The sequence below is a fragment of the Monodelphis domestica genome, chromosome 3, assembly GCF_027887165.1.
Source record: "Monodelphis domestica isolate mMonDom1 chromosome 3, mMonDom1.pri, whole genome shotgun sequence".
Classification (NCBI taxonomy): Eukaryota; Metazoa; Chordata; class Mammalia; order Didelphimorphia; family Didelphidae; genus Monodelphis; species Monodelphis domestica.
This window is the reverse complement of record NC_077229.1, coordinates 440,716,427-440,740,990: the sequence shown is the minus strand read 5'-3', so window position 1 is coordinate 440,740,990 and position 24,564 is coordinate 440,716,427. Positions and strand designations below refer to the sequence as shown.

Sequence of the window (24,564 nt, the reverse complement as noted above, 5' to 3'; positions counted from 1 at the left end):
AGTGTGTCATGGGTGTCTTTTCTTTTTTTCCTCCTGGAGAGTCAATTGTGCACCATCAACACATCTTCACCTGTTAGTATCCTACCTGGTTTTCAAGGCCCAGCACAAATGCTACCTTCTTAATAAACCTTCCCCCTCCCGCCAAGACAAAAGCGATCTCTTTCCTCAAAATTACCTCCTTTGTCTATATTGCAAATGCCTCTATTATGGTTATTTGTACTATTGTCTTTTTCCCCCCCAAACAGGGCCATAAGCTTGAGGAGGACAGTGACCATAGTGTTCACTTTTAATATCCCATTTCTTTCCTTCCTCTCCCCTCCCACAGCCACCACATCTAATATGGTGCCTTGGCACAGAGGGCATTAAATATATATTTGTTTAATGACTGCAAGCCACTCAAGTCTGGTTTGTACATGACATAAAGCCCAGTCTTACGAAAGAATTTCACATTCTTGGAAATAGCTATCACGTATCTCCTAACTTTTCCTCTTTTTTTTTTCAGCTAAATATCCCCCTTTTCCTCAAAGGATTCTTACGTGACACATCTTTGATTCATTCCATCAGCTTAATTGCCCTCCTTGGGACAGGCTGCAGTCTGCAGTATGTCATTGGTCTTCTTAGAATGTATTGCCACAATTGAACACAAATTTTCACGTGTAGTCTGAATAATGTAATCCCTCTTCCTGGACCCTCTATTTCTATTAAGACACATACATTTCAGGTTGCATCAGTTTTTGTTTTGTTTTGTTTTTGCAATCATGGCACATTGAGTTTTTCCATAAGAACTGTTATCAAGCCACATCTTTCCCATCCTGTATTTTTTTTACTGTTGATTATTTATCCCAATAGGACTTTCATCTTGTCCAAATTTGGCCCATCATTCAGATTCTGGCATCTAGTGAATTAACTATCCCCTCTCAGCTTCAGGTCATCTGAAAATTTCTATGTTTTCATCCAAATAATTTTATCAAAATTTTGAAGAGCACAAAGCCAAGAAGTGAGCCATTTAATACTATCATTAGAGACTTCCTTCCAGGTGGACACCAATACATTAATCAGCACTTTTTGAATATAGTCAACTAATTAAGAATCTCCCTATCTATTCTATGATTCAGCCTGCATTTCTTTGGTCCACAAGGATATTTTTAAAAAATTATATATATAACATATATAACTATATGTATATATTTGATGTCTCCGTGCACTACATTTCTAGCATTCTCCTGATTTCCCAGTCTCAGAATCCTGTCAAGAAGAAAAAGAAGCCAATTTGGCATGACTTTGTGCTTAGGGAATGTGATAAAATTAAGGGGATTCAGATAGGAAGTCGTTAATTGTGGGAGTTGAGGAAGCCACATTGACTTCATCATCTTGTGACAATTCTGGAGCTAGATTACTAGTTCCTTTTCTATTCAATTATGGGTCTAGTACAATACTGTCGGGAAAAAACCTTATTGCATTATTAGAATCTGGCCCTGTGTGGCTGGGAAACCTATACCTGCTATTTTAGAGACCTTTAACTAGGTTATGTTGACCAGAAACAAAGATTGATAAGAGTTTTCTTATAACTGTACATCTCAAGCCAGCCACATGTCTTATCTGAAAACAGGTCCCATGTTGCTCTATCAGATATTGTTTCCATGTTCCTTTGACTATTTATAGATAGTTGGGGAGAAGTGGGACACCGCTTTTCCTGAATTCAGAGAATTGTATCTTTTCTCTTTCCATCTCCCTACTTGGTAAGTAAGTCCCTAATCTTTCCTCTAATTAATAATCAGATTACCTAATGGATTGTTTCCTTTTAATTGGCTTGATTGTTTTAATGCATAAAAGTCTGTCACCCTCTGTATTCAGAGGCCAGTCCTAAACTGAAGAAGAGTCCCGGTCCCAATTTCTTGGTCAACTGGCATGCATTGCTTAATGAATTGATAAGCTTAGAAAACTGAGGCTTTGTTTCCTCGGTCATTTCATCTTTTTTTTTCCATCACGGGAATGTGTGCTGGCACCTCAGTGATGACAATTCATTTCATATTTCATTCTAAAATGTTAGTAGGTATTGCCATCCATCCTGTCAATTTGTAGTTTTTCCTATATAAAAAATGAAGGTACTAGTTGCTCATCTCTCATCATCTATTATTTCCCATTCTCCATCCCTTTTTTTTTATCCTTTATCTTCTGTCTTAGAATCAATACTGGTTTCACAGGGCAGAATAGTGGTAAGGGTTAGACAATGGGAGTCAAGTAATTTGCCCAGAGTCACATAGCTGGGAAGTATCTGTGGTCAGATTTGAACACAGGATCCACCCTTTTCTAGGCCTGTCTCTCTATCCACTGAGCCACTTAGCTGTTCCCTCTGTATTATTTCTTAAAGATTACTGAGAGTAACTCAACAGTCATACATGAAAGACATTGGATATCTTGAACTGGATTTCCCATTGACACTTTGAACTCAATATATCCCAAACTGACCTTATTGTCTTTTCTCCAAAATCTTTCTTCCTAACTTCCCTATTACTATCTATATGTCTCTATATATCTATATTACTATCAAAGGTACCACCATTCTCTCAGTCACCCATGCTCAAAACCTGAGTGCTATTCTTAAATCCTCACTCTCAATTCCCTATTATTCCATTAGAAGCCAAGTCCTGTCATTTCTACCCAAATATCTTTTCATATCCAAAACCTTCTCTCTTCTGATACTGCCAAACACCTAGGTCCAGGAACTCACCATATCATGCCTGGACCACTGTAAAAGCTTGCTGATCTCTCTGCCTCAATTTCCCCCCCTACTTCTATTTATCTTCCACTTGTTTGCCCACTCTGAGTGATTTCTTTGACTGTCTCTTATGCCTCAAATGTTCTCCCTCTTCATCTTTGCCTTCTGACTTCTCTGGTTTTCTTCAAGTTTCAGTTAAAGTCCCACTGTCTACAAGAAGTCTTTGTCTTTCTTATTTAATCTTAGTTTCTTCCCTCTGAGACTACTCTAATATATTTTCTATAGAGTTTGTTCATACCTCATTGTTTGCATGTTGTCTCCCTTGCTGGACTGCGTGAGCTTCTTGAGAAGAGAGGCAGCCTTTTATCTTTCTTTGCATCTGCACACTTGGCATAATAGTCTGGCTAACTCAATAAATTTTAACTGACTGAACATTCTCTCATCATATGGTGATGCATGTGCATGCTTTCTTGTCTCCTTACTTACCTTGGACATGATTCCCTCACATCATTTAGCCCATGTTTTCCAATTTAATTTTTCTTGATTGAAAATATGAATTAAGTAGTTTTATTTTTTCTTTGTTGTTCACTAACATAATCTATACAAGTAATAGGGCTTATCCTTTCTCATTATTTTTGCCCTGAAACAAGTTATTTTTTTTCTATAAGCCTCAGCTTTAGTCTTTCTGAAACTATCTTTAAAAAAATCTGTGCCATTATTTCACATTTGTTTTTTGTTATTGATTTGTCTTCTATTTTTCATATATTTTCTTTTAAAATCCAAACCCACTGATGAATTTGCTGGATAACCACATTGGCCTTTTCAGTTGCCTCCCCTTTTCTTCATTCATTATTACATCATTGGTATTTTGTTTTTTAAAGCTTTTTAGTCTTGGACCATAACATTACTCTGAACTTTTGAAATGTGTTCTCCTAAAAATGAGTACATTTATAGCCCATATTCCCATCCTTCACAGTTACAAAGTAAAAGACAGCAGGTGCTACTTGATCTGGGGTTACCATATGAATGAGGTGCAGAATACAGTTCCTGTCATGACTCATCTACTTTTACAGAGATGAAGTAGGCAATCAAGTAGGTCAGGAATTTTGAATTTAGGGTGAGAGACCTAGACAGCTCTTTGATCTCCATAGGGTATACATCACTTCTTCCATCTGGCTATGTGGTCTCTAGTATGTTGTTCAGTTGTTTTTTCAGGAGTGTCCAACTTGTCATGGCCTCATTTGGGGTTTCTTGGCAGAGACACTGTAGTGTTTTGCCATTTCCTACTCCAGTTCATTTTATAGATGAGGAAACTGAGGCAAACAGGGTTAAGTGATTTGTCATGAGTCACATAGCTAGTATCTGAGGCCATATTTGAACTTAGGAATGATGATGGTGAGTCTTCCTGGCTCCAAGCCCACTACTCTACTTTGCCACCCACATTAGCTGTCTATATATAGTCTATATTATAGTCTATATTATATTCCCACAAGAATATTGCTTCTTTTCCTTCTTCACTCAATGTACCAATTTATATTTTGCTGAAATAGTGATACTCCCATTGTGTGGAAAATTATATGTAATTTTTTCCTTTTACTTGCAAAAATAACTTTTATTAGAAAACTGAGTGTGTGGGGGGGGACACTAGATATAGAAAGATAGGAGCATTTAAACTTATAGAACATAAATTCCTTACAGTCTAGTCACAGATTGACTTGGTTTATACCTAATTTACCATGGTCTAAACCTCCCTTGTGTCAGGTAGTATTGTCTTGCCAGTGTTATGGCATGGTCTTGAAGAACCATCTTTAGCTGAGGCTATTCAGCTTTATCCTACTGAGTTCAGGAGGTCAGTCTAACATTATCATTTCCAGGGTAAGTACAACTGATTTAGATGTCTTCTTATTCAATCAATTCCCTTTACCCCACAGTCAAATAAGTTAGGTAAGAGTTCCTCACACCCCTTTCCCCTACACCCTGGAATACACAGACAAATCATCCACAATGGTTTTAGCCATACAGATAGAATATAAATGGAGTTCCCAGACCCACAAAAAAGTGTTCACTTATAAAGCTGCCAAAATAATTTTCCCAAAGCACACAACTGAACCTATGGTTATCATGTTTGGACCTCCAGTGGATCCCTATTAAGACCTCCTCAACTTGGCATTTAAAGTTCTAAAGTCTAGTGTTAAATCTCTCCAGATTTTTTTTTCAGATAATTTCAGCTGATTCCCCTTTGAATGATCTATGTTCCATTCGGAGAGGATTCACTATTCCATGATCTTATCTTGTACTTGGCCAACCTCGATGTATTCCAACAGACTATTCCCCAGCCCCAGAACATATGCCTTCATTTTTGTTTATTGAAATCTCTTCCCTGAAGCTCCAACTTGGGGAGTCACACTTCCTTCATGAAACCCTCCCTGACATTCTCAATTGAAAATGTTTTCTTAAATTTTCATAGAGTGCTGTGTCTGGTGCTCCCCTCTGTTCCCTATCATATTCTCTCTTACATTCTACTTATTTGAATTTGTCTTAAAAATTCCCTCATCCAACACAATAGAATATAAGACTCCTTGAAGGTCAGGACTATGTCATTTTTCCTCTTTGTAGCACATCGTCTTACACTACTCTCTACTTTATGGGGCTATGTTTACTGGTACTTATTTTTCCCCCTTATCTCTATATAGTCTATTGGATACCAACATTCCTTGCTTTCTTGGTTGTTTCCCCTTAATTCTGCTCTTACATCTGCCTCCATCAAGGCAAGTAGTTGAAGAATACCTACCTGATAAACCCACCTGATGAAATGAACAGTGATTAATGTTCCATCTTTCTCCAGGTAGAAAACATTTCCAGAAGCACAAGACCACCTAACTCTAACACTGAGAGGCATTGTCTCAATCTCTTTCTGAGGAAATCTGGTATAAATGAAATGATCTTGGATCAAAGGAACTGAGTACAGATCCTGGTTCTGTTTTATCTTGGGTGAACTCAACCACATGACTTCCAATTTCCATTTCAACTCTAAGTGATCTTATGAATTATACCCTTCTATAGGATCCTTTTTGAAATGTTTTACCTAATTTTTATCAGACATGTGTCATGTCAAAATAATTCTCCACTTCCCTTAACCATCTGAGATCTATAGGAACAAATTAAGAGAAAATGAATGATTTCACTTCATGTTCTCTATAGCTCTGGATTTTCCACATAGTACCTGTTCAAATCTGTAATATGTCTAAGGTAATAAAATCTCTGCTTGGCAATAAGTATAAGGTAATAAATTCTCTAGTGATTTTAAAAAGAAATCTTAACACTAGTCTTTAATTCATAGAATCAGCATTTCCCAGTCCTGGCCATCAGGATTGGTTCTGAAATTCTCTCTTTTGGTAGTAACCTAGAGTAAGGAGAGGAAATAGTGGGCTCTAAATATGAAGCATTGATCCAAGTCGCATATTGAGGGAGCAGGAGAAATAAGCACATGAGCATGTCAGAAAATGATCCATGTTCCTGGGGATCTGGCATTCATTATCTCAGCAAGATGCTGAGGCTGAAAAAACAAATTCATCCTCAACATTTGTGTATTGTCAACTTTTCTCTGGGTTTTCTCAGCAGTTTTTAAATAGTAAAAGGCTTAAGGCTTGTTTCAGAAAACAAAAAACAAAACCCTAAAAACTTTTGAGACTTTCCCCCTTCTATTGAGTAAGATTGTAAATCTTTCTTTTTGAGCCCTTTTTAAAAATTATGGATCCTTCCCTGGCACTAAGGGGTGCCTATTCTAAGGCAAAGAAATCACATCCTCCAAGACAGAAACCAATTCTTGTAGATGAATGTCAGTATTAAATTGTAGAAATGCTTTCTATTTCCACTTGTGATTCTTTTTCATGTCATGGGGATGAAGGAGAAATAATTGAATGAAAAGCAACCTTGATGTACTGAGAAAAATGATTCACTACAACTGTTGTAAGGGTTCTCCCTTTAATGTACAAATTGAATCAACTTTTTACTCCTCTTTCTAATATAACCCAAGTCCCAAAGCGCATTGGTACGGGATTCTCTCCTGGAAGATATTAATGCTCTGGGGCTGTGGGAAGGGCAGGCTTGAGTTGGTGAGAGGGGGGACAGGAGAGATTCAGGCTCTTTGCTTTTTTTGGTTTTGGTAGTATCTGTGGGCTCTTCACTCTCTTTGGGTTCTCCAGGCTCTTCTGGCACTTCTGGTACGTCTGGCTTCCAGCTTCAAGAGAGAGAGAAAGAGGATGAATGGTGCCAACCCCACTTCAAGTTGCTGAAGGGAGGAGACTGGGAAGAATTTGAACATGAGGAGCTGGTGGTCTCCATCATGCCCCTATCCCGAGCTTCCCTGGAAGAGTTTCTTTACACATTAGCCTAATAGCATTGGCTCTTTCTCATTAGGAGACAGAAAGGGAAAGGTGATATTCAAATCCACCCATTCTTTTTTAAAAATTTTGAATTCCAAAATTCTTTCTCTTCCTTTCATCTTCACTCCCTCCTTTCCCTCCCCTTCTCCTTGAGATGGTAAGCAATCTTTTATAGATTTTACATGTGTAATCATTTAAAACATTTTTCCATATTAGACATTTTGAAAATCCACCCATTCTTCCAGTTACCATCAGCTCTAGGGGAAGAAAGATCTTGGCACTAATAACTAAAGCAAAACTTTGACCTTTCTGGGATAGCAATCTGGCTGTATAGAACACAGCAGAGTTGCACAATGGATAGAACGCCAGGACAGGAGTCAGGAAGATCTGAGTTCAAATGTACAGGTTGTATGAACCTAGGCAAGTTACTTAACTCTGTTTACCTCAGTTTCCTCATCTGTAAAATGAGTTGGAGAAGGAAATGGCAAACCACTCCTGTATCTTTGCCAAGAAAACCCCAAATGGGATCAAGAAGAGTAGAACATGATTGAAACAACTGAACAACAACAACAATCACATTAGGTGGTAAGGAATCCAACTTTGGTTAAAACATGGGTACCTTGAGTGACCATGTTAAAAAGGAGGAATGGTTAGATCTATGGTCCAAGCACCTACAATACTAACAACAGTGCCTCTTTGTTTCAAGGGAGCAAGGGAGAATAAGACAAAGGGAATTCAGTCTGTAGGAGCAGCTCCCTCACAAGCTTCTTAAGACAAACTTCTAGAAAAGATGAGCAAAGGACAGTACCACAAAATCGGGTACCTGAAGTGAGCCCAAAGATGGGCTTCTGTATAAAGATGGGGTTCTGTATAAAGACTGGGCAGGCCTACTCCCCAAACGTTGCTGATCCTAACATGCTTATTTGATTTTTTTTTACTCATTGGATCCATGATCTCATTAGTTTTGTTGATCTGTCTTTATCATAATCTGAGTTCTTTATCTCATTCTTCTCATCCTTTTTGTGGGTTTCAGCTAGAAATGTTCCTGGGACAGATCACTATTATTGTGTTTAGTATTCTGTAGACTATTGTGCAAATGGATGAAGTGGTTATTTTTTGTTGTTGTTATTGAATGAGACTACTGGGAGGCCAGCTCATCTTCTGTCGTCTCAATGGCATTTCCAGGGTAACTCCAGTAGCAGGTATGATGACAAGGATGAAATGTGCTTCATTCTGTTCCTAAATGATTTTGATTTCTTCTGCTGCTCTATATATTCTGAAAGCTTTTCATTCAAAAAGGCTTGGAGATATCATGAGTATTCAGGATATTAAATGTGGTTCTTAAATATAGCAATATACCCTCTCTCTCCTTACCCCATACAAACCTCCCATTATCCCCATTTTTCCAATCCCATTTCCTTTTCCAATAAATATTACAATATTTATGAAATAATGCTATGGTCCAGGTAAATATGGACAACAGTATTATAGTCACTGAAAGTGCTATGATTCCAGTACAGTTTACTTATTGAATTCTCAAGGATATTTGAGAGTCTATACTTGTAGTATGGAAATTCATTGTTTAGCAAATACAGTGAGTTTCTAATGTGTAATTTTAGGCATGAGATCATATCTTGCTATATATTTGGCATTAATTTTTTACAATCTATGATGATAAGCTATATTTGTTTTTCAGATTTTCTATTTTTTTCAGCCATTGTCCAACTCTTCTTGACCCCATTTGGGGTTTTCTTGGCAAAGATAATGGAGTGAGTGGTTTGCAATTTCCTTCTCCAGCTCATTTTACAGATGAGGAAACTGAGGCAAGCAGGATTAAGTGATGTCACAAAGCTAGTGTCTGAAGTCAGATTTGAACCCAGGAAGAGGAGTTTTCCTGATTCCAGGCAGGTGCTCTATCCATTGCACCACCTAGCTACCCTGATAAATTATATACCCTGATAAATTATATATAAACTGTTTTCTTGCATATTCTACACTGTTTAATAAATCTATCATCCTAATGGGTAACTATAGGAATAATAGAGAACAAGGTCCTCTTCTCACTTTTTTCACAACCTTAATTTCTGGTGGCAGTGATATAATCTAGAATCACTAGCCTAACCCTGTCCCTTTCCTGTAAAAAAATCCACTTGACTTGGTCATTGGTTCAGTTGTTCCTTTGTCAACATATTATTTTGGCTTTGTTCATATAGAGGCTGAACATGGAAGGCCTCTTCACTCTACTTTTGGATATTAGCCATTTCATAGGCTTTACTCAGAAAGTAACATAGTAATCAATAAACACAGTAATCCAAACTTTGGTGATGCCTCTTTGTTCCAGAATCATTTCTTTGTTTTTAACCTGTTTATGACATGTCCTGAGAACATCGATCAGTCCTATTCCTCCTTTTTGATTAGAGAGTGCTCCTTTCTCTATGGAGGTCTTGGGAGAAAGATATTAGTTTGTGTTTCATTAATATGATAGAGGTTTTTGTTTGGATACTTTCTAAATCAGTTTTCATCTATTGCTCCAAAAATATACAATAAGATAGGTATTATGAGATACTAATTGCTCTCATATTAAGTGCTCCTCCAACTGAGATAGCATAAATATCATTTTAGAGTTAAAATGTTCCACGCTCCCAAAGGTGCAAAGGTAAAAGGTACATTAGGCAGGAGCAGAGCAAGTTTCCTGAAAGTGGTCTTCTAAGCACCCCAGATCTAAAGAATGGGACCAGATGAGACCAGAAACTTGATGAACTATTTCCCCTTAACTTTGGAATAGAAGATAATGTCATGGTCTTAAAATAAGAACAGTTGTAGTTACACTCAACTTGCTCTAGATATGGTCCTTTTGAAGAACAGGTATGGGAAGAAGGAAAGATCAGAAACATTCTCAATGCCCTTTCCAGACCTGGACTCCAATCCCTGATTTCCTTACTGATAATGTTTAAAAGGGCACCATCGTGGTTTCCATCCTGTAAAAATCTACCTGCTGGAAACTGGACTGATGCCATGAAAAGTGCTATTTAAATTCCTCAAAGACGTCATCTTCAGCCTGGGTTGGAAAAAAAAAGAAAACAAATGAGGCGGCTAATGATGTGGGCAAGGGTGCTAAAACTCTAGTTTAATTTTCAGGAAACATCTTACTCTTATATGCCTTCCTTAGCTGTGTAAACCCGAGAAACGTGCTAATCCTAAATCTTGGATTTTTAAAGGATGCATTCACAGTAATTCTGCATTTGTTTATGCTGTCCTGGCTAGGTGTCAGCATCATAAATTGAGAGCTGGAAGGAATGGTAGAGGGCATCTGTTCAACCCTCTCATTTTACAGATGAGGAAACTGAGGCTTAGTGAGATTAAATGACTTGCCCAAGGTCAAACAGCTACTAAGAAGCAGAGCTGAGATTCAAACCCACGTGGGCCTCATGTCAACTAAGAATTTTTTTTATAAGGACTGGCTATGGTTCCAGTATTAGAAGAATTGTTTAAGGGCCAAATGGTAAATACATCAGTTTCTCTACATGTTTGAGATTTAGATGCACATCCTTATATAGTATATATAACATATATATTATATATACATATATAATATAATATATATATAGTATAGAAAGAAGTTGCAAAATGCAAGAAGATGCAAGACCAAAATTCCATTTTGGAACTTCAAGGACCTAGGACTGGGCAGCAGGAAACAGGGAGTGGAAAAAAGCAGTTACAGTCGGTCCTGGACTCCTTAGGAGACAGAAACTGTGTCCTGCTTTCTGCTCTCAAGATGCTGAGAGGGTAGCTCATTTTGGTATTCCTTGGGTGGACCAAGAAAGAGCCCTTCAGTTCCCTCTTTGTGGCTGTCTTGAGGTACCTGCCTGCTTCCTGCTGTTCACACTACAAAAAGAGAAACTGGATTTATTCTGGAGGTGCCGACATCTTTCTCTGGATCAAAAGAGGACTCTCGTCTGTGAGAATCCCTTAGGGCCCTGGTTGTCTTTCCCTTACCAAATCCCTCTCCATTTTAACTACCCCTTTCGTAGTCAGATTATGTTAGATTAGAAATCTTAGTAAAGGGGGCAGCTGGGCAGCTGGGCAGCTCAGTGGACTGAGAGCCAGGCCTAGAGATGGGAGGTCCTAGGTTCAAATCTGACCTCAGACACTTCCCAGCTGTGTGACCCTGGGCAAGTCACTTGACCCCCATTACCTAGTCTTTACTGCTCTTCTAAGACAGAAGGTAAGGGTTTAAAAAAAAAAAAAGAAGAAGCTTAGTAAATTAATATCTGGGTGGGTAATAATAAGTTGGTTCTTCATCCCCTGTCATTTCCTTGCCCTTTTTATTAATAAAGCTGTTTTATACAATTGTGTGATCCCTTCCTTAAAATGTTCCCTTCCACGAAATCCCCCTATTTCAACAGGGATCATGGTTTGACTAAACCTGTAGTAGTATGTGGAGAGGTTTTACAGTACTAGCAATGTTGATAGCAATGACTAACACGTACCTTATTAGTTAATTCGAGGGGATTAACTGTATTAAGATTTGAAGCAGATGGCCTAGGCATTGCCAGGGAACTAGACTCACCTCTGTAGCAAGGAAAGCAGTTTTTGTGTCTCTCTGGTTTTTTTGTGATCTGTCCCATAAATAAGGATTTGAATTTCCAAACACTGTGGATGGATTAAATAAACAAAATGGAAAAAAATGTCAGATAGTTACTACCCTACTACATGCAAACCTAACTCACAAGTGGTTCAGAAGAACTGAGATGCCATGCCTTGAAAATTAAGCAATTCACTATTTTGCTGATTCTCTTTCGGAAAGAAAGCAATTTTCATGGAGAGCTTTGAGATCACCCTTCACATCTATGTATCACTGAAGTGAAGGCTATAGGAAGCCAAAATAATATGGGGAAAAAATGACAGCAACAATAAGAAAACAAAAGTAGTTATAGCAAGAGTAAATTCTATATGGCAGGGCCACACGTGAAATTTGCAAGGCATTTAAAAATTTGTACTATGAGGTCTCTTAGATAAATTTCCATTTAAGGAAGTTTATTGCTATCTTGAAAATGGAGGTCTCAAAGCATATATATGTATACATATACATATATATTTTAAAATGTGTGCATACATATATGCATACATCATAATTTGTTATATACTTATTTCTATTTTTCCCAATCTACCCCACTATTTTTAATCGTGACCTCCTTCAAAAGCAACATACAGAGAGAAGGGAGCTGAATAGCACAAAGAGAAGATTAAAAAGGATGGTGAGAAGTAACATGCCCAACACTTTGCAGAACTGTGAAGTCTTATCAAAATCCAGCTCACTTATATCATTTTCTACATAGCAAAAAATGAGCCAAATATTATCTAAAAGAATGAAAAAAAGAGTAAAAGAAATTTTCCTAAGGAAAAATTCACACAAAACACAACAAAGAAACTGAAGCAATCAGTAATAAGAAAAATTCCCTTAATACTAAGAAATTATACCATGGGATAAAGAATTCCAAGATAAATCTCCAGAAGAAATAACATGTAAATACTACAGAAAAATGGAAACATTAAAGGCATCCTTAGAGACAATAATACAATAAAAGTATAAGCATTAAGAGGAATGTCAATTATTCCTCAATTAGATAAAAGATCAAATGATATGAACAGTAAGTTCTCAAGAAATGCAAACTTTTCTCAGCCATATGATAAATGCTTCATATTATTAAGAATCAGAGAATTTAAAAATGAAAACAATGTTGAGGTTCAATTTTATGCCCATTCAACTGGCAAAAACAAGAGGGAAATGACAATTGTTGGAGGAACACGGACATACTGTTGATGGAGCTATGAATTGGTCCTGTCATTCTAGAAAGCAATTTAGAACTATCGCCTTCTCTCTCCTAAAAAAACCCACTAAATCATACATACCCTTTGACTTAGCAATACCACTATTATACCTGTATGCCAAAGGGCTCAAACAAAGAGAAAAGGAGGACACATTTATGAAAAATAAAGTATTTTTTGAACTATCAAAGAAATGGAAATTATGGGGTAAATGGGGTAAAAAAATGAGGAATGGCAGAAACAAATTATGGTATATGAATTAATGGAATTAGTATATCATAAGAAATTACGATAGGGAAATATTCATAAAAAGGGGGGTGCATTTACAACAAATGGAGAGAAAAATAAGCTGATCAAAACAATTATATCTAATAAGCCAAAAATGAAATTTAAGTGAAATGGATAAATGTTTATAAAACTATAAAATACCTAATATTAACTAAATAAGAAACAGATAATCTTTAAAAAATAATTTCAGAAAAGAAAACTGAACAGTCCATAAAGGAAGTCTTAAATTAAAAAAAAACTGAATCCACATGACATAGTTGTAATAACCCCACATGTTATATCAACAAGCAGAAAAATTCTTTATCAAAATTCAGCATTCATTTATGATGAAAACAAAAAAGCAGGAATAAAAGGACCTTTACTTGATATAATTAAGAGGATCTATCTATATCCAAGAACTAGAGTTATTTTCAGTGGACAAACACTGGCAGCTTTCCCAATTAGATCAGGAGTGAAGCAAGCCTGCTCATCCTCACTATTGCTGCTCCTGTTGTGACAGAGTGGTAGAAATGCTAGTTCTGTTCATAGAAAAAGAATACGAAGTCAAGGGAATAATTATAGGCAAATAAAAGTGTTGCATAGAAGAGAGCACCAGCTTCATAGCCAGGAACACTTTGAGTCCTACCTCAGACACATGGTTAGCTATGTTCCCTGGGCAAACCACATTTACATTTTTCAGTGCTCCAGACAAATCTCTGTGATTATGAATTGCAGAGAAGGTGCTGACCTGAATTGACAAAAAGAATTTCATTACGAATGAAAACACAGGTCTGTTCCCTATACTATTCTAAAGAAGAGTCAAAATTATTTCTACCTGAAAATGATAGGACGTTACCCTCCAAAAAGTCCTCTCTGATGCATGGATGTGATCAGTTTCTCAAAGGATAAGCTGGTGGATGGAAAAACCTGACAAGTTCTTTGCCCCTTTTTCTCAGTTTTCTTTTGTATATCGTTCCCCTTATTAGACTATAAGCTCCTTGAGGGCAGGGTCTGTATCAAGCACTTAGCAAAGCTCTGACACATAGTTTTTGTTCAATTGTGTTTGACTCTTTGTGACCCTATTTTGGTTTTTCTTGGCAAAGATATTATGAGTTGCTTGCCATTTCCTACTGCAACTCATTTAACAGATGAGGGAACTGAGGAAAACAGGACTATGTGATTTTCCTAGGGTCATTTATTAAATGACTGACTGGAAAAAGGTTTTGAGTATTGTTATGGCAATGCACTGAGTTTGATTCTACATGTCCAAGTTATTTAATGAGCCAAGGGCTCACCACCAGAATACTGCCCACTTGGTGATTTAGTTTAGTTTCTAAGACAGAAGAGTGATGAAGGCTAGGTGATCAGAGTTCAGTGACTTGTCCAGGGTCACACAGTTAGGAAGTATCTTAAAAAAAAAACAGATTTAAACCCAGGTCTTCCCTACTCTCAGCCTGGTGCTCTAGCCACTGAGATGGGCAACCACTAGTTGCCTCGTTTTTTGTTCACAGCAGCCCAAGAACAAATAAAAATGCAAAATAACCTTCATTCCTATATAATTCCATACTATTCTATGGTGACAGTGGAAGGAGGAGTGCAGAACTATTACTATTTTAAACATGAGTTCTTGTCCAATGACAGATGAGTTTGCATACTACTGGAGGGAATTAAATTATACTAATCTTGACATTCTTTAATGTAAATGTACCAGGAGAAAGAAGGAAGTTGCAGCTACATGATAGGGCCACAGGATGTCCTGTGGAAAGAAAGACAGAAGAATAAGTGAAATTGGTTTTAGCATATTCCTGAAGCTGGTAGGAAATATTTAATGTAACATTTTGTCATCTTGTATTATAGTGAATATGATAAATATTTGCAAAAAGAAAAAAACTTCAAGAAAACAATTGCAGATGTACCAACATGTTATAGAGAATGAAGAGGTTGAGAAATTCTAAAAAGAATTTGATCCCCCCACTCATATACAGAGTCCATAGAACAACGAATCTTTTGATCACTGATATCTTCTTAACATAAAGGTTAGGGTGTCTAGAAATGTACTGGAAAACATGATTCTGCAAAAGGGAATGAGATAGGTCAGACAACACAGAAGCCTTCAGCTTTCTTTAAGAAAAAAAATTTGATAGGCGTTGGCCATGGGACACATTGAATAATATTAGGAAATTGATTTTAGCTTAACAAACAAGAAATGAATTGTTATTGAGATGGGAGCCATTCCTGAATCAACTCTCTGTGCACAATCTGTGCTTGTTAGAGCAAAGATCTAATTAGTCCCCCTGCTCTAGTTTCTCCCCATTTCCAAAGCATTCTTCATATAGCTGCCAAAATAACCTTTCTAATGAGCTGATCTTGCTATGTCATTCCCACCCACTTCTGAGTGCTTTCTCTTGTCTGCAGGCTAAAAGACTCCTTAACTGGGCATTTAAGACCCTTCCCTATCAAACACTGTCTAAGGTTTCCAATCCTCTCTCTTTATCTCACATTACCTTTTTTCAAATTCTTTTACATTCCAGTCAAACTGGGCCATTTTTTGCTCATGTTCACCATGCTAACCTCTAACTCTATGGACTCACATTCACCATGTCCTGCATATGCACTTCCTCCTGTCTCTGCTCATCATCATGCTTCTCTCTTCTAGACTAATCTCAGGTGCTACCCCCTCTCCTCAATAAAGTTTTCCCTGGGCACCTTCTGGGAAAATCTTTGTTCCTTGTAATTTTTCTATAGTTCTTTGGATCTCTCCTTTGCCCTAAACACATTATATTACACACTTATCCATGCATACCTCATGCCCACCTCACACCCTAAAAAAGAGTGTAAACACCAGGAGATCTTGTTTGTTCAGTCATTTCAGAGGCTCCCTCCTTCCATTCCCACTGTATCCACCCTAGCTCAGGTCCCATCATCTCTGGACTGGACTATCATAACAACCTTCTAACTGGTATCTCACTTTTCCAAATCATCCTTCAATTCCACTACTGAAGTAATAGTTGCTCTTACTGACAGCTTTGATCAAATCACCATCTAAAATACATCCAGAGACTCTTCCTGCCTTAGAATACAGCATAGTTTTTAGCCTGAAATTCAAGGCTCTCCAAAATAGGGCTCCTAAAAATAAAGAATGAGGCAAGAGCAAATTTATGAAATTAAAGGACAATGTTGGAGTAGAATTAGTAGCTGGGCACATTTCCAGCTGTTCCTACTGACATGACCTGATCCAAGAATTTAGGGTGGGGTCAGGCCAATGGTGTACTGGTTCATACTGCTCAGAGAATAAATTTTGGGGATGAGCATTTATATCTTAGACATCAGTGCTATGAATTGGGGCTTGATTTATTGATTTATTCATTGTCTAGACTTAATAAAGTGATAGATAATATGTATAATAAAATAATGCAAATCAAACTTAAAACTAAGTCATGGGTACATTTTCCCAAAAAGCCATTGCTAAACATTTATCAGAGACACCACCCCTGGGTCAGATTTACAGCAGAGGGTTAAATTTCCCTATCTATCCACATTAAATAATACAGGCAATAAAAATTGTTATTATGGAATAAACTATGGCATGGAAGAATCATTATGGTGCTATACCATGCATTAATAGGACAACTAAGGATTTGTTCTTTCCTGAAGCTAAATTCACAAAAAGCAACACCACATGTGCCTTCATAGAACAATACTCTTATTCATGCTAAATATTCCACTTCTTCCTGATTTCATTTCCTTCGCTCCCATCAAGGACATGAACTACTTCAGAGCACCTGAATGACCTTCAAGCATTCCTAGAGAAGGTGAACTAAGCATAAATAAACTTAAATAAATAAACTAAATAATAAAAGTAAATAAATTTGAGAAGACATTCCTAGAGAAGGTGAAGGAATCATAAATAAACTTAATTTAAATAAATAAATAAACAAACTAAATAATAAAAGTAAATAAATTTGAGGAGACATCTGGAAGGTGGTATCAATACTCCATGGGTCTTCCAGATGATTACTTCCATAAATATTTCCTCATTATATTAATCTTGTGGCCTATGAACTCCCAACTCCTAGCCAACCTAGAAGCCATTCTGTATTCCAACGGTCAGTGTTCCACCATGCCAAACTAGATAAATAACTTCCCCTAGAGTTTATATGCTATCCTTAATCCATAAAGAAGCAATTAAGAACAAAAAAAAATTCTTTCTGAATTTTTAGGTCTGCTGAAGACAGCCATAGTATATAGTTAGTATTATTAGTAGTACAGTATTTTAGGAGTTTTCTCTTTTGTAAAGTGAGAGAATAAGATTGTTGTGTTGTTGGTAATTTGCTTTGAGATCTATGACTATACATGGAAGCAATCCTGGAAAACATCCAGTCCAATCCCTCAGGGCACAAGGTGGTGGCGACTCTAAAAGATCCTAATGGCAACAAATCTAAAGCCCTGAGCAATCAGCTCTTACCTCAGCCCAAAGAGAACTTACATGCCCCAAATGAGCCCCAAATATGTTGGCAGAAGGATGTAGCCTAGCATATGATTTGAACAATAATGGCTCCTGGGTGGATGAAGAAGCAATATTTATTTATAAGACCTACCTTGTGATAGGATCATGGAAGAAATCTAAACTCTCCAAGAGAGAAAGGCAACGGTTATTTCATGCTTCCATCATGGCATCCAAAAAGTCTCATAATAAAACCTAAGACATCAGCTATGAAAAGCCCATGTTAGCTGGTCTACCAGTTCCTGACTTCTGCCCAGTGACCAAATTACAAGCCTTCTCTGTCTACTGATCCCATCAAAGCTCCTTGACCATAAAGATCAAAACTTTAGTCTGTTTTGAAAACAATCTTGCTCTGTTCATACTTACTCCTAAAAAGGCCAGGCTTTTCACCTAACCTAGCATCTGTGAAATACCCAATTGCGACCCCAAATAGCCTGGCTGTATCCACAGTCTGACAATTGCCTGACCTAAAGTAGGAGGAAAGGATGAACTTAATAAATTCCAGAGTTCCCATGAAGCTCAAAAATTCTATGGTATAGTGGGGGCAAAATCCCAAAGTCCCTACTTACTGAGAAAAAAATCTGAGGCTAGTGTTTTAAATCTAGAACTTATTAGAGGTGCTATTAAAAAACCTATTATGTGAGACAGCTTGAAACTAAATGACAGAAATGCTTTAAAAAACAGGAAATTCTTCTGGTTTTAACTAGTAAAATCTTTAGATCTCTTTGTTCTGTATGTGTGTGATGACTATTTTGGCCTGAATGTCTGTGGTGTTAAAACACAGATCAAATAAATATTGACCATGAATGTTCAGACTAATTTATATTCCCCAGCATAGGCAGAACCAAAAGGCTTTATTAAAGGGACAAGGAAAAGTCACATGAAAAATAATGTGCTCTGGAGGGGAAAAAATAAGCTCCTCAAGGATAGGATCAAAAAAGTAAGGGCAATTGAAGAAGCTACTATTTGCTAAAAAAACAGATGATTCACCAAGAAGATAATGTGTAGTGTTTTAAAGTAATTTTTAGAACATTTTAAATGAGCCAAACACTGGACAATGGAAAAAATAGTAGATTTTAGTCAGTAGACCTGGTTTTGAATTCAGACCTCTTCAAAATCAGACATAACATTTACTCTCTTTGAGTAGTCAGTCTTCTTCTGCCTCTAAATCTACCATCCTAAATGATTCATATCTCCAGTGAAGACAGATCATTCACCTTGTAGCATGGTTACTTATTCTTTTGAACCATAATGATTCCTAGGTGGATGAGGACACCAAAGTGACCTGAGTAGTCCCTAAACCTCCTTCACTTTATTCTCCTTGTTTTCCTTCTATTCTAATTTCTGAGAAATTTGCAAATGGTCATCAAATTTGCAAAAACCATTATAGCTCCTCTTTCCTGAAAAGTCTTGATTTCATAGGATTAGGAGAAAGAGAAGAAGGGGAATTATTAGCTCCTTTTGTGCCTTGCTGAAGGAGACACTTAAATCCTCTCTCTAGCTACTGAAGAAAAGGTCAATCTCTATCTGATAGGTTCCCAAACCTGTCAAGTACTAAGGGAATTCATTCTTCCAAGACGATTCTCTTCAGTACAGGATGATTTAGGTGAAGCTTTGGCTAGAGGTCAAGGGGATATGAACAACCTTAATAAAAAGCAACAGTCATGGATTCTTAAACAGAGTTGAATTGATAGGAAACAAAAGAAAACTGGAAATCACCTTCTTTAGTAGCTGAGTGGTCTTTTTAATTTCTCCCTTGGCTAGGCAGATGCTGCCCAGAATATAGAATGTTTCAGCCACTTTCTCACTATAGTCACCATAGCTCATCAGTTGGGACTTCAGTGAGTTCTTCAGAAGTTTATAAGCCTCCTAGGGAAATGAAAACAAGCCATTAGTATATAAATTTTAAGGAAAACATTGGCTGCCAATTAATTCATCCCTCAGAGCTCCAGAGAAGGTATAACTAACATCCACCTCTCAAGGATTTGGAATAGTCTTTGCCATTCTCAAGGTGTTGGGGATAAAAACCTAAAAAATCCAAAGGAGGGAAAAACACTAGTGGATTTAGATTCTGGTTTTGTTTTGTTATTTTTTAAAGGGGGAAATAAAAATGTTATTTACTAGGAATTCAATCCTATAGGAGGAGGCACATGATTCCCAAATATTCTACCTAATGTTCAAGGTCAATTTTCATAGTTCAATAATTTGGCAACAATTCATGTAAAGAAGTTTATAACATTAGAAAGTTGTGAGAAAAGAAAAGTTCTTTAAAAAAATCTTTATGAGTCAGGAGCATCATCAAATGTTTAAAGTATCTTGAACATATCTTTGTGCTTGCAACTTAGTAGGAACACGATTTTCTGGATTCTCCATCCATTATAAAATGTAAAGCTAGAAGGAACTTACAGGTCATTTACTCTAACCTTTCATTTTAAAGATGAAAAAATGGTATCCTGAAAGATTTTAAGCAATTGTACAAAATCCCATGAGTGGCAAGTAGTAGAGCAAGCATTTAATTCTATGTTCTTTGATTCCAAATCCAATGATTCTTCAGTTTGCTACATTTTCCAGTTCTTGGCCATCTCTCATGCCCATCACATCATCATCTCTAGCCCATCTAACTAGTAAAAAGCAAACATCAAGTATTGCTGTTGATGGGGTTTTTCTTGGCCAATAGTTTAAAGTTTGGTGGACTATACTCTGGTATAGACTGGTTTTGTACCTCCCACCAAAATTTCCTCATCTCGCAAGTGCTTCTTTTTTTCAAATATCAAACGAGGCTAAATTTCATCACTCTATCTTGTTGGTTTCTTATGCCTATCCTTTAATTCACAAGAGTGTGTCATAACTAAGGAAATAATGTGGCTAATTTTTAAAATCATGTTCTTTCCCCAGTTACTTTAAAAATAATTTATTAGTTTTTGAACAGTAGTGATTTAAGGTACAGCTAAGTGAATGAGGGAAAAGAGTCAGGAAGATTCATTTCCTTGAGTTCAAATATGATAGCCGCAAATACTTAATAGCAAGACACTTAACCCCATTTGCCTTGGTTTTCCTATCTGTCAGAAGAGCTGGAGAAGCAAACCACTCCAGGATCTCTGCCAAGAAAACCCCAAATGGGATCCTGAAGAGTCAGACATGATGGAATAGCAACAACAGAGGTTAAGGTAAAGGAAAGGCAAAGCAGTATTTTCACACTTCAAAGTTAGGATGACAAAGATTTCTCTCTGTTGCCTTGAATTCATTAAAATAAATGTGGAATTCTTACAGGATCCCCTGATGTTTCTCACAAAGGAAGGAGGAAAGTGGAGTTGGTTCATTTAAGTCAAAGTCACATGTAATCTCATGATTAGAAGCTTTCTTTCTCACTACATTCTTCCATGAATACAAGATAAAGGTCAAAAGTTCAGTTCTTCCAGAAAAGCCTTTAAGGAAAAAGGCCAATGATGAAAATGTATTATTTGTGTTTTTTTTTCTTTTTTCCTTAAAATAGGAATACTATCCATAATCAAGAGGAAGTTGAGTTGACTTTGGGCACTCTAGAAACCAAAGTATAAAATGGGCTTGGATTCAATAATATGAAGAGAAGAACACCATTCAAAATCCTCACTTTCCATCTTATAATCAATTCTCTGTATTGGTTCCAAAGCAGAAAAGTGGTAAGGGCTAGGAAATGGGGATTAAGTGACTTGCCCAGGGTCACAAAGCTAGGAAGTGTCTGAGGCTATATTTGAACCCAAGATCTCATCTTTAGGCCTGGTTCTCAATCCAGAGCCACCTAGCTACCCCTGGATTTTTTTTTTTAAAACAGGGTAGGAGTAAACATTAGAGATCCTCTAATCTGGAATGATTTGCTGGAGGCTTCACTGGTAGTAAGTGGGAAAGCCCACATCTGAAACTAAGACTTCAGACTCTAAATTCAGTGCTATTTTCTGATTATACTTCTAGTGTCGGCTTGACTTGAAATTTTCTATTTTGGAATGATCATACACCTCAAAAAAGGATATTTGCTGCCACTCTCAGCAAAACTAGGCTTGAGTTCCAGTCCTGATTTTGCCACAATCAGCTGTATGAATTTGAGCAAAGTTACCATGTCCCTGGACCTCAGTATCTTCTATAAATGTTGCTACAAAAGGAGGAGGTTTATAATCATTCAAGTTCTAAAATTCAATGAGTTCATCATTTGGCAGCCATTCCCTTACTGTAAGTACTAAAAAAATAAAGTACATCCAATACATGGAAATATGGATTAAATATCTTTTTCAGGTGTCTTTTCTTTTACCATCTTATCTGAACCTCCCACCCCCCCCATCAAAAAGTGATCTCCCTTTAAATGTCCCATTCTATTTTCATTTAGCACATTCTGACTTGAATTAGCTATTTATCTGATACAGATTGCAGGCTTCTTGAGATAAGTGCCATAATTTATAATCTTTATATCATCATGCCTTCTTAAATTGAACTAAATTAAAGGGGTAATTATTTGCTTTTCAAGTGGATTCACAACAGGATCCCTTTAATAGTGAGTTTCCCTAGGGCATTTCACATAAGATTCAAATTATAAAAGAGACTCAATATGTCATAAATTTTTAAATTAGTCAACCAAATAAAAAGTACATTTACTTTATGATTTTCCTTTCATTATTTAGATACTACTTCACACTATGGGAACATGTTCATCTCTTCACTGTTCCTTTTCCAGTGTGTAGATTGGTGACAGTACCTAGAATGTCAGGCCTGGAGTCAGGAAGAACTGAGTTCAAATCCAGCCTCAGACACTAACTTGTGACCTTGAGTAAATCACTTAACCCTGTTTCTCTCAGTTTCTTCATCTGTAAAATGAAACAAAGAAGAAAATGGCAAACCAATCTAGTATCTTTGCCATGAAAACCCCAATGGAGTCACAATGGGTAGACTAATTTACTTTAAAATTGCTCACTTTAATGGTTCTCTTCTCAAGTCTTATCTTCTCTACTCTCTCTCTTCAGTACTTGATGCTATTGGTCATTCTCTCTTGTGTAGCCCCCAACACCTCAGAATTTAGGGGCTACAATTGTGATAATGAAATATCAAAGTAGTTAGCTATTTACATTGGGTTTCTGGGTAAGATAAATAATATGAATTAGTTGCCAATGTAAGCGTTCATTCCCACTGAAGTCTCAGAGTTAGAAGTGCCAGAGTTAGAAAATTTCTGATCTTAAAAGAATTATTTTCATAAGATTTGCCTTTTCTTCTTCCCTACTCCATTCCCAGCTAAGAAAGCAAGACCAGGACCACAAAACAAAACAAAAACCTTCTGTTACAAACATATTTTTTTACATTACTCATTTAAGAAAACTTTGTTTTTCCTTGCTATTATTCTCTGGAACTCTGTATTTAGGGATTTATCTTTCCTTTCCCTCTTTCCTCATCTATTTGGAAAGCCTCATCAGACTGTCATTTTGCTTTTACTATTGCTTTTCTTTGGGAAGTTTTCTGTTGCTTCTTCCTATACAATATTTCAAACCTCTGTCCACAGTTCTTGGCTACTCTGTTACAAATTATAGTCTCACCAACTTTATAGAGGAGACTTTAATGAATAACAACAAAAAAGAAGCACTGTACTACTTTTTACCCGTGAAAGGTGCCAAGGACACTCTGCCAACTCTAATTCTAAGTCTCTAATATCCAACTAAAAAAGATCATGTAGAATAATTTCTATGCCATGTTAAGTTATTATCTCCATCTGACATTAAAGGCTGGCTCACTGTAGTTCCTGAATTTTACCCTGGTTAGAGTTTAGAGGAAACTTCCAAAATTGCATATTGTTGTAGAGACTGTCATCTCTACCCAAAAGACAATCCTGAAAGAAGATGGAGAATGATTTACTGTATATTTCTCTCCATTAATCCAATTGCTTGTAGCTCAAACAAAAACTGTGAGGTGGCTCCTTGGTTTCACATCCATTTCTACATTATTTTCTCCTATCTCCTATCATTCTCTCTTCTGCCTCTCAAGTTATCAAATGCATCCACACTGTCTTCTGGATTGAAGTTACTTCTGCTTCCTTCCTTCATTGGCCCTTCACCCCTTGAAATAACCGTCATTCTAATGGGGCAGATTATCTCACATTGCTGTTGGGAGGGATGCAGGGGTTTAACTAAGATGAAGATGACTAATAGTCTGAATCAATTCTCCCAAACATATTTGCATTTTATTTTATTTATTTTATTTTTTAAAAACCCCTACCTTCCATCTTAGTACTGTGTATTGTGTGTATTGGTTCCAAGGCAGAAGAGTGGTAAGGGCTAGGCAATGAGGGTGTTAAGTGACTTGCCCAGGGTAACACAGCTGGGAAGTGACTGAGGTCAAATTTGAACCCAGGACCTCCCATCTCTAGGCCTAGCTCTCAATCTACTGAGCTACCCATTTACACCCCATATTTACATTTTAAAAGAGAAAGTCCACTTATGTCTCCTGCCCCAACTCCAATGAGTTTTAAATGTTGATTTCAGCAGAGTATTTTGGGACAAAGAAAAACTTTCTGGTATCCCTCAAATTATATGTCACCGAGAAGAAGCTGGGTGACAAAGAACACTGGCCTCGGTCAGGAGACCAAGATTCCGAGCTATATGTGAACTGGAACTAGTCTTTCAGCCTTCTTTGGTCTTTTTTCCTCTGTAAAATGAGGGGAAGGTGGTGATCTAAATGACCTTTAAGGTCACTTTCAGCTTCACAAACCCAAGTTTATCGAGTACATTGCTATATCTGAAATGGATAATGGTGAGTAGTTAAAAGGTTCTCTTCTCCTTCTTCCCTTCCACATACCAACCCCCATTATCCCTTCTACCTCTAGCATTCTGAAATCCAATCTAAGTGAG

At 37.0% G+C, this 24,564-nt stretch overlaps 1 protein-coding gene across 10 annotated transcripts in view; it reads right to left on the bottom strand.

Moving 5' to 3' along the window:
* Nucleotides 1-6,686: 6,686 nt before the first annotated feature.
* TTC23L (tetratricopeptide repeat domain 23 like) overlaps nt 6,687-24,564 on the bottom strand; it is a 44,207-nt gene continuing 26,329 nt past the window's right edge. For 8 of the 10 annotated variants that reach the window (XM_007487479.3, XM_007487474.3, XM_007487475.3 and 5 more), the window contains 6 exons: nt 19,424-19,573; nt 14,909-14,956; nt 13,847-13,948; nt 11,675-11,757; nt 10,097-10,162; nt 6,687-6,959 (listed from right to left, as the gene is read on the bottom strand). In XM_007487479.3, the coding sequence (XP_007487541.2) occupies nt 6,704-6,959; nt 10,097-10,162; nt 11,675-11,757; nt 13,847-13,948; nt 14,909-14,956; nt 19,424-19,573 (705 nt within the window). In that variant the 3' untranslated portion in view covers nt 6,687-6,703. Of the gene's footprint in view, nt 6,960-9,421; nt 9,548-10,096; nt 10,163-11,674; nt 11,758-13,846; nt 13,949-14,908; nt 14,957-19,423; nt 19,574-24,564 lie in introns of those variants that run through there. The other 2 variants (XM_016431621.2, XM_016431620.2) reach the window with 2 other exon arrangements.